We start from the raw sequence: 17,395 nt of genomic DNA, 5'->3' as shown, positions 1-17,395 counted from the left end.
CTGCTGGTGTCTTTTTCATGCAAGTGCAGCTTGAGATGGGGAGGGATTCATGACTATGGGAACACATCCCAATGCCATGATAAAATAGCACTAGACTCGAGGCAATGAACTCTTGTCTCTCTCCACTCCATTTGCACGTACGCACACACACACACACACACACACACACACACACACACACACACACACACACACACACCCACACACACGCTCTCTCTCTCCCTCTCTTGCTCTCTCTCACTTTCTTTCTTTTACAGAGAACGCCGATGGCTGGAAGAGATTAAGCCAGCTCGATATAAAGTCATCTAGTAATAGACCATCCCATCCGTGGGACATGTTAGCATTAACAACGCTCTCCTTTCCACATTAGAGTGCCCGCTACACCAGCGATCTCTTCATCCGACCTAAATCCCCTCTCCCACACAGCTGCCCAGCTGTCACTCATAACCTTCATATGACGCTTTGACAGCGGCTGCACTGTTGGTCACCTTTATCACAGTTAAGGGTGATTCCAAGCTCTGCAAGCTGTAAAAGCTTGCAGATCTGCTATTTTTGGTGCGTGACACCAGTGCACAACCAAGTATTATATAGGGGTTATGTGGATGCCCTTGTCAAGTGGACTGCAAGGGGGAGGGACTCACTTCAGCTGGAAGCAATAGGTGATGGAAGGGTGTTTGGTGGGGGAGAAAAAAAGAAGGAAATAGAGGGCATGGTGAGGCCGAGGGTGTGGCAAAATCATTCTTTTCAGTATCTCTGCCTCTCTGTGCTGAGCCTGCTGGGACTTTGGACTCATTGGGAAGCTGTGATTGGCTGAGGGTGCGGTGGAATGATGGTGTTAGGATTCTGAAGGGGGCTTCGGGATTGGCTGATCCAGGCAAACACTTACACTTACACACTTACACATACACAGTGATCCATCCATGCAGTCACACAAACATAAACACATACACACGCACATACACACACACACACACACACACACACACACACACACACACACACACACACACACACACACACACACACACACACACACACACACACACACACACACACACACACACACACACACACACACACACACACACACACACACACACACACAGTCATGCAAAGCCATCTGGGGAATGAAAGACATGAAACCAAAAGCAAGGAAACAGAATGGGGCAGGGGGAGTGAAATTAATCTGGTTTACTAATGAGGCTCTGAGGCATGCAGTTGATCATAAGAGGAGTCTTTGGCTTCCTTTCTGATGGAAATGTAGCCATATATTAACCACACTGAGGTGGAATGGTCTCCCATCAAATGAATGGGAGATTGATTTTCCATGCAACGCTATGGTGGCAGGTACTCTGGATGGCTGAGATAATAATTGTAATGTTGATAACAGTTTGAGTTTGCCTTATAGTTTCATTACATTTCTGATGACGCCCCTAATAATCTCCCCTGGGATTCATGTGTGTCTACTGTGCCCAAAAAAACATACTTTTTTTGTGTTTATTTGCATCCGCGTGTGTATGCCTGTCTGACGCTACATAGTTTTTGTATGTGTGTCTGTATGACAGTGTGTGTGTACATAACGGTTAACGTATTATTGCAGGGAAAGTTGACCTTCAACCGGGAGCTTCTATTACCTACCCAACAATGACAAGCTGAGTAGAAGTACAAGTATTGGAAATTGGAAATACTCCAGAAAAGTAAAAAATACCAAAGTACTTGAGTAAATGTATTTAGTTACTTTCCACCACTGTCTTTTTTGGAATAATAATCAGAGGCTGAAGAAGTAGTGCCCTGCCCAGCAGTCTTCCTCCCCAAAATCACCTTCAAGTGCCCCCACACACACACGCACACGCACACACACACACACACACACACACACACACACACACACACACACACACACACACACACACACACACACACACACACACACACACACACACACACACACACACACACACACACACACGGTGAAATACTGGTCAGTAGGTGGCGACTGTCAAATGTAACAGGAAGGAAAAACTAACGACGAAGAAGAAGAAGAAGCTCTCATGCAGATGTCATCAAGCAGATATTGCTATATTTGCTAAAGCTAATAAAGCTAAGTGAAATGAATTGACATTTTAACCTGTTAAACCCCTACATTCCAAGACATCGAGAGGAAACATTCTCTGGCATCTGTTCTTCAGAGTGAATGTATTCTCATACACACGGTAATGGTAACGATCAGCTATGTTTACAGAGCTCAACAGTATTCTCAACACGAGTCCCGAGAACTTCAAACAGGTGATGGTTTAGCTTTTCATGGACTGCATCTTGTTTTGGTGTTGTGTTTTCTTCTAGACGAGTTTTGTTCTGGTATTGTATGTTTTGCACTGTCCACTTGCTGTGTGCACTAGAATGCCTGTGATGTTACATACATTTCATGGAATACATGACATGTACAGTATGTAATATCACAGCTATGTGCACTAGACTATCAATAGATGTATGTTATCGATTTTGACATTTGCATTTAGATACGAAAGTAAAAGTCAGACAGCTATCTAAAAGTACATCTATGATAGTCTTGATCCAAGGCTAAGTCATTTATTGAAAATATATTCAGTAACGTCAGTTGCATTATTATAATGTATCTAAAGGTTACTGTATAAATTGTAAAGAACCACACTTACAGTGACTTTGATTAACATTTCCATACAGGGGGAGTTTATCTTGGTGTCTGATAGACAGACTGATGCCTCCTTTCTCATTCATCACTTCCTCTCCTTTTATCTAAGAGGTGAGTTTGTATTCTACAGTGTATTGCCGCACAGTGTATTGTGTGTCTGTCTGTACACAAGACATAGACAGTGTCTATGTCTTGTGTATTTATGTGTTGTGATTTTTTGGTGTGCTGATGGCTGCTTGGTGCAAAATGAATTTCCGCAAGGACAAATAAGCATCTATCTATCAAGAGAAATAAATCATGCAGGTTTTAACCACAGATGTCTGACTTTTGTATTTCAGCGGGCTGCAAAGTATGTTTTCTTGGTCTTGTTCAATCCTTCAGTCACTACAGTGCAGTCAGTCAGAGACTGGTGAGTGTACTTTGCTTTACCTTCTGTGGTTTGATGGCACAAGTGGTGTATAGCTTCCCTATATAGATTCAGAAAGGAAAGACTAATTTATCATTCCTGTAGTCAAATTAATATTATGCCTGCTAAATGTCTCAATGCTGTGTTGCCAGGGTGTGAGTCTGCCCCATGCAAAGGAAAAGGGGCAGCTGATATTTCTCGAGGGTCTAACAGAATCACTTGGTGTTTTGGTTCATGAAGATTCCAACACAGCAAGTCAAGTTGTGGACTTTCTAAGGTACCATCAATAGACAGCTTTTTCCCCCTATGGATTGTTTTGAAGTAAGCTGGACCCTGTTTTTTATAAACTGTACTCCCTGCACAATGTGTACTTTACAGTATGTACAAAAAAAGTACTTACAGTAATTCCCTGACATGCTACTGTATATTTAATCACTTTGCATGTAAACTAACTAGGAATTAGAAATGTTGCAATCTTCATAGCACTGTAGATGGAGGGATTAATAAAATGGTATATTAGGATGGATGCTGCTTGTGACCTTGAGAACAAGAGAGGTGCTCATTTGGGTAGATATCCAAAAGTATACATATGGAAACTAAACAAAGAAATGCATGGCCTTTATTAATTTGGCTAATGTGTAAGGCAAGATCAAAAAACATACCAAAGCGTTGTGGCATACAGCATACATGGTGCACAGTGCATGCACAATGATAGGTGTAACTAGATGCATTAGCCATGATAGCAGAAATGTACCATTGTTGAATGAAGATTATGAAACGGGTAATTTACGGTTATGTTTGTTTGGAGGTGGTTCCGTTTCATGATGTCTTGCACATAGCAGTGTGAGCAATGGTCTACTTTTGAGGTGACAGACATACATAAGGGTGAATATTTGTAGACATAAATTACAAATAAACCCTGTTCTACGGCTTGTCATGTTCTCACCTGGCCTCATTCTTCTCTCTGCTCAGGAATCCAGATGTTGGACTGCGGGGTCTATATGAGTTTGTCCGAAGTAGTGTGAGTGGTTCTGCAGGTGGGGAAGGTGGGGTTGAGGGATGGGGACCCCCAGTACTCCTGGTGGATGACATAAGTGTTCTCATGAGCCTGGGGCTGAGCGTTGGTGCCATGCTGGATTTCAGCCACTACTGTCGGGCTTTGGTCTGCTCCCAGCTACAGGTTGGCTTCTTCTTTTAATGTGCTTTTTCTCTTTCTCATTCACTCTTATTGATAGTAGATAGACAGGAAATGGGGAGTGACATGCAGCAAAGGTCGACGGGATCGGGATTTGAACCTGCATTGCAGCCTAGGTGGCCTTGCGGTCTGGACCAGAAGATAAAATTCTAATTCTTGCCTTTCCCATATTTTAGTTCATTGCAAAAGCCTAAGTCACATGTAAAGTTATATAAAATAAGTTTAATACTTACAGTATAACCGTACCTTGACCCTCACTGCAGGGAAACATGGTGATGTTAGTGCGCTGTGACGGGGAGGAAGAAGATGATGAAACTGATGAAGAGGGTTCAGAGAGGCTGCTAAAAGGCCTGACCCACCAGTGTAGTCTCACACTCCAAGTACAGGGTCTCCCCACTGGCTTCTGCAGGGACATCCATGGACAGGTTTGTGTTTAGATACAACTGCATGTGTGTGTATATATATATATATATGTGCTTGTGTGTACTGTACATGTGCTTGTGTGTACAGCATTGAATCTGGTTAGTTGAATGTGGTTGTTGTATTGGAATGTATTGGAAAATTAAATTCTTCCATAAAACTGTGTTTGTGATGGTTGGCCTTTAGGTGGAGGTATGTTGGCGAAGAAGACAAGGTGATGGACAACAGACTCAGAAGAAACTATTTCAGTACAAGGTCCATGATAAGGGTGCATCTTTCTTTGCCCGTGGAACATCAAGTGCAGTTCTTTAATCCAGGTTGTCCACTTCTTGGTTGAACTTTTATTAGTGTTCAGTCCTTTTCTGGACCCAGCAGGAAACGATGCTAACTTTGTTTTTCCACTGGCAAGTGGCTGAGGCAACCATCTAGTGCACCTGCTGCTTCACCGTTTTTCAGACTTTCTTACGACATGGCGCTGAAAGAGGTAGCCGTCTATAACAGGGTCTTTGTATCCGACGATTTACCATTTTCCAACAGACTTGGTAAATGGCCACGCCCCATGGCCCCAGGGGATTTTCATTGGATAGGCCTTCGTGGGGAAAGTGCTGCTCACCCCATACGAGCCCAGCTCGTCTTGTCAACCTATCCTAAGCTACGGTAGTTATGTTGAATGTCAAGGTTTCTGAACCAAAAAGGAAACAAATCCTTAACCTAATATTTGTTGGAAAATACTAACCCTAACCTCACATTAACCTAACATTTGTTGGACTATTGGGATGTGCTTTTGAGTCAGAATTAGGAGACCCGCTGTGGGGTTTCAAACAGTGAACTTGGGAACACCTTTGTGCCAAACCGTCTTTAAGGAAGTGCTAATCGGGCTGAAACCTTGCCCAAATATGGTCATAGATGACTGGCATCATGGACTGGCCACATGAAATCCAATATCCACATGAAGCTACCCTATTATTGGACCCAGCCTTGTTTTAGTATAATAATTACATTCAGTTGATGATTTCTTGGCTGCCAACAAATCAACCCAACCAATTTAAAAGCCACAACCAAAATTTACCCTGGACTGCAAACTGTATGGAACACCTAACTACAGGGGTAGGGAACCATGTCTGCCCCCAAATAACGTGTCTGCTGAAGGTGGAAATATGAATTTTGTGCAGTGCTGAAGAGTTAATATTCTGTTACCTGGATAATTCAGCTTTTGGGTACTGACCAAACTCAGAATTCGCTTGCTTGCTTATGATTATCAGTTAATTGTTTATCAATTAGTTCGGATTATTAACAATTTATTCAACTGTGTTCACAAGATGGGCTCATACCCAGAAGAACACACACACACACACACACACACACACACACACACACACACCACACACCACACACCACACACCACACACCACACACCACACACCACACACACACACACTTACAATTCTTTTGCCATTTAAACCCTAACCTTTAAGCCAAAAATAGCCAATCTACAAGCCTACAACACATCACACTGCACCGTGTTGAGCTTGTAGATCGGCTATATTTGGTACGGTAATAATAAATCGGGTATTACCCCAACCCTAACGCCTAAACCTAACCTCTGAATGTCCATTTCTAACCCCAACCTCTTTTCCTAATTGTGAAACTAACTAAAAAAAGCATTTCTCTTCTGAGGACCAGGAACATTTTCCGCACAATGTCTATTTCTCAAATTCTAATGGTAGACTTGTTGGAACATTTGGCCCTCACAAGTAGTCATACAAGTACACGCAGTGAGATCGGTTTATTGTACGTTTCGGATTTGTTACACAGTCTGAGAGTTGAGTTAATAAATGTGTTACACAATCTTGAGAGTTGAGTTATTCTGTTACTTGTATAAATCAGCATTTGGGTATGAACCAAACACCATGGTAAATCAACAGACCTCATATTGGTGACAGCACTTCTGTTATTTCTTAAAGCACTGATTGCAAATGAAATTAAAAAAATGTCACTTGGGAAATAAAGATGTTCACTTCAAATGTTATGGTGGGAAACGCAATCGATTAAAAACAAAACGTATAATATGTATAGTTGATTTGCAGGTGTCATATCTAGCCCCTACGGAACCTCTCCCTCCGCTGTATAGCTCAGAGATGAGAGGTTCCGTCGGAGCTAGTTTCATATCCAGGGGTCACATGAGCTTTTGAATACTTTATTAACAGTTTACAAATAGTACAGTGGTACAATGATGCTAAAAGGATGACACAAAAAGCCCTAAGGGCTTGTTTCATTGTCCTGGGTATTCAATTAATCAAGACATAATGATGCCATACAAGAAATCATCAACATTATAGTAGCAATATGAATGGAAGCAAAAACGCATTCAAGGTGGAATTAGATCCACACTCCATAGCAGAAGGTGGTGGCAAAGTACTATAACGTTGGCTTACATAATTGCCTTGTATAAATCTGTGCCACCGTGCCTTTTTTGCAAACTGTTAAAGTATTCCAGGGGTCTTCAACGTTTTCAGGCCAAGGATCTCCAGCTGAGAGAGAGATGGAGCAGGGACCCCCTCTATATTGTATAAAATTGAGTTTCAGATTAAACTTTTTTGTTTACTTGGTCTGCTCTGTTTTTCCCTCTACACCTATACATTTTTATTAACAGTTTACAAATAGTACAGTGGTACAGTAGAACTTGAGCCAAAAATAGCCGATCTACAAGCTCAGGTTGTGAGCTTGTAGATCGGCTATTTTTGTCTCAAGTTCTCCTCAGAAAAGGGATGTTAGGGTTCAAGTGGTTAATGTAAAAAAAAAAGATCATATCACACAAATATTTGGCGGACCCCCTGTAGTAACTGAGGACCCCCTAGGGGTCCCGGACCCCCTGTTGAAGACCCCTGAAGTATTCAATCAAACAACGTAAAAGTTTTAACTACAAAAAGAAGTTGGCGAATGTTTTTTATCATGCCTCGATAGTACCACTAGATGTCGCCATGTCACCTTTTCCCCCTGCATACAGACTCTATTGCCTGGCAGTGAAAGGGTGAGAGGTAGTAGTGGAGAGGTCACAGTGGGGGCTGGAGAGACTGACTGGATATATGTGACAACCTAACCTAGCAGCTACAGTAAGCAGCTAACATTAAACTGTACAGTTGTAGCCCTTACATTTACCAACAACGGCGGTCGCTTCCTGGACAATCGAACTATTCAAGAGGATAACACAACGACTGCATACTGGGATCTCCGCGTGAGCCAGCTGCACACTTTTCGCCAAGGCAAGTGTGGTGGTTGTTCATTAGCATCAATTAGCTTTAGCTCGCCGTCTCTTAAAATACCAAGGATGCGTTAGTGATGTCACCCCGGAGTGCCTTATAGCGGACGTGTTATGCATTTGTAGCACCGCTGACATGAAAGGATAATTTATGCTACGTTTAAGTCTTTCGCTCAACAAACATGACTAGTAAGCAACTAAGTACATTTACTTGAGTACTGTACTTGAGTATAATTGTGAGGTCTTTTTTTTTTTTTTTACTTTACTGGAGTATTTAACATTTCCAATACTTTTACTACATTTGTATTTTTTCTACTCCACTACTCAAATATTGTACTTTAGCACAACAGCACACAGTGCATTGAGAGCTTGTAGATTTGCTATTTTCAAAATACATTTGAAAACTTGTGAAACGGGACATTCTGCATAATAAGTACTTTCTACTTTTGGTACTTGAAGTACATATCGATTCCAACTTTTGTACTTTTACACGAGTACATTTTGAATTCCGGACTTTAACTTGTAACAAGAGTATTTCTACATTGCAGTATTGATACTTTTACTCAATACTAACCACCTCAATACTTTTTACTTACCACCACTGGTTGTGACGTCATGGATGTATCCTTGGTGTCTATTCTAGCTACCTAGGCTAGCAAAAGTGAGCTCCGTGGTGGTGAGAAGACAGCATGGGGGGTTAAATCGTCTTTATCAAGCCCTTCTGTGAAACTTGGTTTAATGGTTGTGTCTATCAGCTCGTTCTTCTGGTCAACACGGCTATATTTTTATATACTTGTTCTTCATAAATGGAACAACTGACCCCGCTTGCCAACAAGCCACATAGTGCATCAATGAACGGCTAACCTATAGAAGTTTATAACGTTAACAGCTAAAATGCACTTTATTTGCTCAAATTATCAATGCACATTCGTCAAGAGAGATTTAACATTGCACCAGGTGGAAGTTGCAATAATATAATAATAATCAATGCCTTTATTTATGATCAGGAAAACGTGCATTACTTCACTGAGTTCACTGGGTTCATTCAGTCGAGACAGACATATATTTACAACTGAGAACGTGTTGACACTTTTTCTACATGTAAATGATTTACAAGTAGGAAAAGTATTTTAAATTCTGCCCCACGACGCCACTAAAGAAGCTGTTTGCCACCTGCTGTTTCTCCTCTACCTACACAATGTAACCTGAGCACTCTGCATGAGCCTGCACTATACAGGATCTCACTTACTGCAAGCATATCAGACATATGTTCAGTCTTTAGTAATGGTTAAATGGTTAGCTTGTAGAGTAGAATAGTGTCGTAGTTGGCAGCAGGTAGGGATGCATCCTATACAACGTTTTTCAGGCCAAGGACCCCTTAGGTCAGAGAGAGAGAGATGAAGCATGGACCCCCACTACATATTGTATACAGTGGTGTTGCGGATTAAACTTGTTCATAGATTTCATTAAGTGTATTAATTGTAATGTGTATTTTCAGACAATTAACCTCTAAACCCTCAATATTTAGTCAACTTAGAAGTTGGCCCAGTACTTGGTCTGCTCTTTTCCCTCTACACCAACTCTCCAAAAATAGCCGATCTACAGTACAAGCGAGGCGTTGTGAGCTTGTAGATCTGCTATTTTTTGGCTAATGTTCCCCATCACACAAAGATTTGGCATACCCCCTGTAGTAACTCTGAGGACCCCCTGTTGAAGACCCCTGCTATACTCTATGGATGCATCACTTGTGTGTTCAGTGTCTATGTTTCTGGAGAACTGTTGAAGGAAGGGTGACATACAGTAGGGTGGCTGAAGTGGTGTGGTTACTGTCTGTCACCTCACAGCAAGAAAGTGCTGGCTTCACATCTGACTAGGGGCTTTATGGCTGGAGTTAACCACTTAAAGGAGTAGTTCACCCAACAAATTACTTATTTTCTATCAATTACACACCCCATGAAGCATTGAATTCATGGAGATGTTTTTGTCGCATTCCTAAGCCAATAATTGATGATCGGCAGAAAGATGCTAATGTATCTGGTAGGAGACTCAAAGGAGACTCTTTGAGTCTCCTGCCGGAGAGACTGCCACTCATCAAATTATTGGCTTAGGAATGCGACAAAAAACAAAAAATCTCCATGAATTCAATGCTTGTTGTGGTGTGTACTTGATAGAAAGCGTGCCCCCTCTAATATGGCGGCGCAATACAGGTCGCTCCAATGAACTACAGCGGCCAATGAGGTATGAGCTAGGTTTTTATATCTATGGTTTTAGTGGTTAAGATGTCCTTCTTCCCCATGTTTACGTTGGCTTCCTCTGTTACTCCGGTTTCCTCCCACACCAAATCACAGACATACCTGTACTCCTGCCAGGCCAGGGCACTGGCATTAGTGCTGGAGCCCGTCTTTAGGCACTGCTTAGTGATGGGATACAGGAAAAGTGGCATTTCTTCCCCCCAAAATAAAATAATTTAGAAAATGGCGAGGTAATGTAAACATGATCTATGCATTTGATGTATTACCTTGTGTTTACCTTGCTTACTGTAAGTCGCTCTGGATGAAGAGCGCCTGCTAAACGCCTAAATTGTATCATGATTTATCAGCTTAACTACTTAACTTGTGCAGCCTTGCTGTGCCTATGGTGTTTTTTGGTGATGTTTGGAATTTGCCATTCTAAAAACATCAACTTTTGTCTTTAATTTGATCATTTCACAGGCCCCTAAAATGTAATCCCCATTTCAAATGATAATGTCCAGGGAGTCGGGGACCCTGATATGAAAAGATGTTGTGGTTAGAATTAAATTGTCTAAATGTCATAATTGTACGTGACAAATAGAATCATAGTGGTTGTAATTTGAAACATATTATTAGTCATTCATACATTGTTTTGTATTGTAGTAATTTAAAGTGAAATAAATGTGTGAAATTAAACTATGCCTCATTTGACTGGGGGCCCCCTGGAACCCTTTCAAGGACTCCTGGAGGTTCCCGGCCAACAGGGTCTTAAATAACACAGTAGTGTATTTTACTTGAACCACTAATTGGTAAGTAAGTGAACCCTGTTACAAGATTCAAATATTGTTTTGAATTTGTCTGAGATGTGCATTGAGCTACCCATTCTTGCCTCTCAACAACTCCCACTTTTAAAATCAATGCAAACATTTTCTTTTCAATTTTGTTTTTCTTTGCTTTCCTTTTATCACCTGTTTTCTCTTCATCCGTTTCCTTGGAAGTGTGATTAGTTGAAAAATGTAGTTATTTCACCAATTTCACAAAACAAGGGACTACCTGTCAAGAGGTATATTGAAGTCTTGATGGGCAGTTTGTATCATTTGTGCTCCCATTATGGTTACTGATTGACAAGCCTATTGGTTCCTTTAGTCATGGTTGTAAAAGGTTATGGTGCAATAAGCCAACAGCCTGTTCCTCTTTGCAGAGCTCCTCTGTACAGTCATGACTAGGCTTATGACCGTCACTGATCAGGGAGACAAGCTTCCTAATTATGGAAGCATGAAATGTAAATTAAAATCTTTGGCTGTTATATCTGAATATGGATGCACCCTGAAATTGTATGGACTTGGTGACTTGGACATTTTTTAAAGCTATTTGGCTAACTTATATTTTAGGAAGACATTTCATGAGGCATTGTAAATACAAAAGTCCTATTATGACAATGGAATGTATATGCCCTGGAGATGCCTTCAAGTTGGGAGTTTTAGCAAGTGTTGAAAAGAGGTAAGCCAGTACTTTGTACAATTTACTCTCAAGGAGATATGTAAAAATATGGCATTGCACTTGTACCAGCCTAGTTTTCAGGATTACTTTCTCACAGTCCTTGATAAGCTCCATGCAAGTCTTTGCTTACAATAACATGGTAGACACGTGGCCTTATAAATCTACTTTAATCTTAAATCTTAAATCTATTTAATTAAGATGAATAGACACACAATTAGGCCTACCTTCATAATTGAATTTGGACTGTGGGAACACTAAACATTCTGTTCTAGACATCAGCAGTTACTTTGCCGTTTGTAGGTTGGAAAGTGGGCATCTCACATGGTACTAGACACAAATATTTCTCTTTAAGTTGTTATATGTTGGCACTGTGGAATTCTGCTGGCTAGTAAATGTCAGCCACAGTCATGTAGTATTAAGTTAGTTTTTACCTGTTGCACTCATGGCAGGAAACGTATTTAAAGTTTTGATGCCAAGGTCAATGCCTTGACCCACAAGCCACTCTCACAATAACTGTACATTAAGTGTCCAGATTTATAGAGCAGAAAGGGGTTACAAAACAGTAACAGGTTGTGTGACAAAGTAGGTGGTGCAGTATCACTGGCCATAGTTAACAATCTATAAGCATTTGGCTCGTGGCACTTTCCACCTTGCCGTCCCTACCCTGTCTTGATTTTGGGATGTGAAGTAATTTCACAGCACACTTCTGTGCTCAGAGTGGACTGCCTGCCTGTCTGCTGTGCACAGAAGACTGGAGGAAGTGGGGGGTGGCCACAGCAGACCTGAGCCCTGTCCTCATTGCGTTTCTGATCAGCTCAATCCCGGATTAACTCACTGACAGAGACGCTGTTGAGTACCTGCCAAATCAGTTCCTATTCTACTCTCATGTAACTCCACGCTCACAATACACTCACTAGGAAGCCAGCTTAGATATGGACGTGGTCATTGAAGATTTTTCCCATGTATAGAGAAAGATGGACCAAATGTTTTCCCAGAGTCAGCTGTATCCTCCACACAGACATAGGCTTGAAGGCTTCACTTCAAAGTTTTATTTTCAACATTGCAATAATAACCATTGTGTTACACAGTGGGAAATCGCTCTGTTTACTGTATAAGGTATTTATAGTTGGGGATCAAGCTACTCTTGCTGTGAATTCCACCTGGGGAATGTTTCCTTCGCTCCCGGGGGGTAGAGCCGAGCAGTCGCAGACTTCTGCCACTGAGCTGAGAAGGGAGCTCTATGCAAAGCAAGCTTCTTGCTTTGCACTGAAGCTCAAAAAACCTTGCATTGCCGCGCTCAGAGGACATAAGCAGCCACGAACCAGGCAGGTGGCCTGGCCTCCACCAAGCAGGTAACATGGGCTAAAGCAGAGAGAGGTTTGACTTTGTAGTTCTAAACAGTTTTGTAATGGTGCACATGACAAGGTTAAGGTCGTTTATATTTGGCATGGTAAACAAATAAATCAACGTGTTGTGTGAGGCAATGATTGGACTAATAAAACAGGGGTTCAATTAACATGGTAGATGGAGTGTATTTCACTTGAACACTGTTTACTAAGTTAACTATTCTCTATTACAAAATGTGTAGATTTAGCATTTAGCATTCCCCTTTAGAAATAAATGGGACATAATATGCAACTATGATGGTGACAGTCCAACAGTGGCTGAAAAACAAAGGTACTCTGTGGAGAAACGACAGCAAATCTTTTTTCTTGTCAGAGGAAATTAGGTGGGTTTTAAGTTATTGGCTTCCTGAGCATCTCGCAATGTGAACCGACACATTTTTAATTAGGTCTCTCCTGGCGTCTTGTGGTGGGAACATTGTGAACAACACCGTTCTTTTACGACGAGCTCCCGAGGGTTGGAGACACGGTAGCAGCACGCAGAATGCAGCTGGCAGGTCATTGCCAGAGGCACCCAGAGCTTAGGGCCCGTCAAGTTCTCCTGAGGGAACCACCTCACGAGTCACGACAAGAAGAGAGGAGGCAGGCGGAAGACCTCGTCTGTCGGGGTACTGAAAAAGAATACTGACTGGAGCAGAGAAGACCAGCCTTGCCTCATGTAGAGCAGAGTGTGTGGAGACTGGAGAGCAGCCAGGTTTATTATTAGTAGTAGTAGTAATAGTAGTAGTAGTAGTAGTCTCTGTGAAATCATTGAGGTGAGAATACATGGCAGGCACAGTCATTTTTACTCACAGTTATGTCGTACATCTGAATGGTCGTGGAAACTACCCACCGTCTCGTACGAAAAGGTGATGTTATTTGGAAAAGTGTTTATGTTTTCCTTCTGGGTGTGGCCGCCGGGCGGTTTACATCTAAGCTACTCGAACCAGACCGGTCTACATGTTTCCTATAGGGTGGATTCGACCACACCTCTGAGTTGGTGAATATGCTGTGTTTCAGCAGCATCTAGCATGGGAGGCCAATGTTGAGTTGACTGGGTTGGTTTCTGGGCAAAACACACAGTTCACAGCTGGACATGTGCCAATATCATTAGTGCACCGAGGGCATTTGTGGCAGGCTGTCAGCTCTGATCTTTCCTCAGCCATCTTGGCAGATAAACAGACATTATTTGGGTGAGTGTTTTTTTATTTGCTAGTCTTACTGGCCAGACAACAAGAACAGTTTGTTTCAGTGGCGTGCAAAGACATTTTGAGGGGCAGGTGCTCAAGTAAATTACACTTTTTTTGGTTTACTTGGTCTGCTCTTTTTTCCCTCTACACCTATACCTCTTTGCCAAAAATAGCCGATCTACAAGCCCACAACGCCTCGCAGCGCGAGGCGTTGTGGGCTTGTAGATCTGCTATTTCTGGCTAGAGTTCTCCTCAGAAAAGGGATGCTAGGTTTCGAGTGGTTAGGGTAAAAAGAAAAATCATATCACATAAAAATTTGGCGGACCCCCTGTAGTAACTCTGAGGACCCCCTAGGGGTCCCGGACCCCCTGTTGAAGACCCCCTGCTGTAAACTGAAAAAAAAACAACTTTTTTTTTTCCTTTTTTTCAAAAGGGCATTTCTGGTCAAGAGGGCAAAGGGCAGGTGCTCTAGCACCACCTAGAGTCTATCTGTGCACGTCCCTGGTTTGTTTTCGGTCCTGTTGTAAACCTTCCAATCCTCCCTCCTAGGTCCCTGGATGCCCCGCGGCGCCCCGTCCTCGGCCGCCCAGTGCCACCTGATGGCCGGCAGCTGACCCCTCCCCCCAGGATGACGCTGCGCGAGCGGCTGCGGGAGAAGATCTCGGCGGCCTTCTACCGCCACGGGCTGCTGTGTGCCTCCTACCCGGTGCCCATCATCCTCTTCACCTCCGCCAGCATCCTCACCTGCTGGTAGGTTTCCGTCTTTTCATTCTCAAATTATGCGCCTTTTTGTGGTAGGCTATGCCCCCCTTTTACCAATATATATACTCTTCCTTGTTCCAATACAAACCTTTCCCACAAAGTTTCATGTAAATCCTTTTGAATGAAATCATACCATGAGGTAGCTACCCTTCATGTGCAATCTTAGGCAGTTTGATGTGGATAAGGACATACTGTATGGCTCTGTTAATAGATCCTTCCTGGGCAACCTTACTTTTTGCTTTGTGAATTCCTACTCCCCATTATCAGTAAACAACAAAAACACGATAGCAAAGATGGCGCATATGTCAAGTAAAATAGCAGGGGTGAACAATGAACATCTACTGCAACACAGCAACCCTTGACTCCCGAACACTGAAGAAAGCAAATACCTTTATTAATGATACCCACTGCCATCAGGCCGGCGCTATAGAGTGCCACTATGTAAGATCCAACAGAGGTCTAGTCTAGTATTTTACTTTTGAATAAGCTTTAGCATGTGTAGGTGGTGTGTGTTGTTAATGCCCTGTATTCATGTGTTCATACTATGTTATCCCCATGTCCATATAAACCATGCTATACTATGCTTGGCTAAAACAAAACCTCCTCTTTATTGTGCCCAGTTGTGAAGTAATGTGATGCTACAGTATGTATTGTATGTGTATTGGGTATGTCTTGGATGTCTTGGAGTGTTTTCTTGTGCCAAACACTGTAATAGAGACAGTTTCTAGACGGATCTACATCAATCAATTAAAATCAATCAAATCTATTTTCTTTGAGCTACTGCTACACAGAATAGATTTTGAGCCCAGTAAATAATAATTCATTGGAGCATGTTAATTTGCGTGTTACTTTTAGTGTCACATGGTCTGAATGCTGTATTTCAGTGTCCTTTCTACCCCTACTTTTCTGACCACACACAGATGTTGGTTTGAAATCATATGTATCACAAGTGGCTACCAAGCAGTTCAGTTTTCACAGTCAGTGAAAGTTAGTCTGGGAGGCTTTGCTGAGCGCCTGGACAGCAGGGGCGCGGCCACTGCGTTCTGATTCAAATCAATACCCAATGAAGAAAAGGGGGCGGGATCCACATGCAGTGGGTGTTGCATGTAAATAGGAGCGACGGGAAGGCCGCCATTGTTGTGTACTGCTGTTTGCCTCTCGTCGGACTGTTTAGACGAGTTGCACAGCTCTCAGACCGGTAAGAGGCGTGTCCGCTCAGATTCTGAGCGTAAGTTACATCCCGCCCACAAATACAGGGGTTTTGGCCCAGAAGTTCCTCGCCGCTCCCGTTTGTATGCGAGAGCTGGCGAAAACTTCTGGGAACTCAGATTAGTTCAAAGTGAGCTTGGCTGCGGGGATAAAGGCACATCACTTTTAGCCAAATACCATTTCAAGAAATGCTTCTGGTTTCTGCATCTGGAATCGAATGAATAACACTATGTGTGTGCGTTGCATAGGAAAACATTAACGGCTGAAGATCACAAAAAGATACTGGAGGTGGGCTGAAAGAAAATTAAGAACAAAAATGAAGAGAAAGTAAAAAGAGCTTGAACAAAGTCAGCACAGAACAAGAAGGAACGGGCATCAGAATCGGCCATCTGCACACGAATGCCCCCCCACCACTCTTTTATAAATCCCTGTCCAAAAAGAAGTCATTGGTCAAAGCACTGGACAGGCTTCAGTAGGGGAGTTGTTGTAAAGTAGCCTACACACGCACACACACTCAGATAGAATTGATTTAATGTCCAAATGGAAATTAAATTGTCACAGCAGCCAGATATATTAAATTACAGACAACAGGTACACATTGAATAGTTCTTGCACACAGACACACGCACACAGCTGCACTGCACTGTCCTTGTAGCACCTACAGCATGGACGCCAGCATAACGTCTGGCCGGCCTTCGGCTCAGGGTGAAGGGAAAGCAAAGAGAACTTGACAAATGGTGAAAGCAGGATGAGAGCAGAGGGCTGTGAGAAAGTGGCCCCGTGAGAATGGGTGTCCTGTGCCTCCATCTGCCTATCGGGAGGGGGGCCTGAGTTCGTACAAAAGAGGCCTTTGTGGAGGTACAGTGACCTTAAAGAGAAGCGGGGGAGTGGGGGTTAGTGAGGGAGGGAGTGGCTGAGGATGAAGGAAAGAGAGCAGAGAGATACAGAGAAAGGAGAGTGCAAGAGATAGATGTTACACAGAAGTTTATATAATATTCCTGCTGGAGAATCCCCCCTCCCCCACCGTGTATTTGTCCTTTGTCTTGCACTATGCAAGCACTGCTGAAGGTGTTAGGGTAATTTGTAACTTTGCAACTTGTTTCTTTTCCAATTATTGATGGTGTTGCATTGATGTCTTTCTATCATGCTGTATCTGCAATACCTTTTTCT

General features: G+C 42.5%; 2 protein-coding genes across 4 annotated transcripts in view; both read left to right on the top strand.

Annotated features, from left to right (window-relative positions):
- The first annotated feature begins 2,035 nt into the window (after window positions 1–2,035).
- On the top strand, window positions 2,036–6,541 carry elp6 (elongator acetyltransferase complex subunit 6). Of its 2 annotated transcripts, none has more exons than XM_084051903.1 (7): window positions 2,036–2,286; window positions 2,704–2,782; window positions 3,010–3,080; window positions 3,230–3,354; window positions 4,050–4,098; window positions 4,536–4,697; window positions 4,879–6,541. In XM_084051903.1, exons 1-7 carry the CDS (start codon window positions 2,233–2,235, stop codon window positions 5,002–5,004), a joined length of 666 nt encoding a protein of 221 aa, XP_083908029.1. In that variant the 5' UTR covers window positions 2,036–2,232; the 3' UTR covers window positions 5,005–6,541. The 2 variants fall into 2 exon arrangements, with proteins under 2 accessions (XP_083908029.1, XP_083908028.1); XM_084051902.1 differs by having other exon boundaries at window positions 4,050–4,257.
- Window positions 6,542–7,758: 1,217 nt separating this feature from the next.
- scap (SREBF chaperone) overlaps window positions 7,759–17,395 on the top strand; it is a 39,129-nt gene continuing 29,492 nt past the window's right edge. The window contains exons 1-2 of one of the 2 annotated variants that reach the window (XM_084052807.1): window positions 7,759–7,955; window positions 14,804–15,004. In XM_084052807.1, coding sequence (XP_083908933.1) covers window positions 14,883–15,004 — 122 coding nt within the window. In that variant the 5' untranslated portion in view covers window positions 7,759–7,955; window positions 14,804–14,882. Of the gene's footprint in view, window positions 7,956–14,138; window positions 14,258–14,803; window positions 15,005–17,395 lie in introns of those variants that run through there. The other variant, XM_084052808.1, reaches the window with a different exon arrangement.

The sequence above is a fragment of the Gymnoscopelus microlampas genome (assembly GCF_963454915.1).
Source record: "Gymnoscopelus microlampas genome assembly, chromosome: 3".
Classification (NCBI taxonomy): domain Eukaryota; kingdom Metazoa; phylum Chordata; class Actinopteri; order Myctophiformes; family Myctophidae; genus Gymnoscopelus; species Gymnoscopelus microlampas.
This window is presented reverse-complemented; position numbering and strand designations above follow the sequence as displayed.

What these genes read in the sequence shown, in the direction of transcription:
- elp6 (XM_084051902.1), top strand. Translation starts at nt 2,233, where the DNA reads ATGTTTACAGAGCTCAACAGTATTCTCAACACGAGTCCCGAGAACTTC. An exon ending in CAAGTTGTGGACTTTCTAAG is followed by an intron (nt 3,355 to 4,049) that starts GTACCATCAATA and finishes CTCTCTGCTCAG; the next exon opens with GAATCCAGATGTTGGACTGC. An exon ending in GCAGGGACATCCATGGACAG is followed by an intron (nt 4,698 to 4,878) that starts GTTTGTGTTTAG and finishes GTTGGCCTTTAG; the next exon opens with GTGGAGGTATGTTGGCGAAG.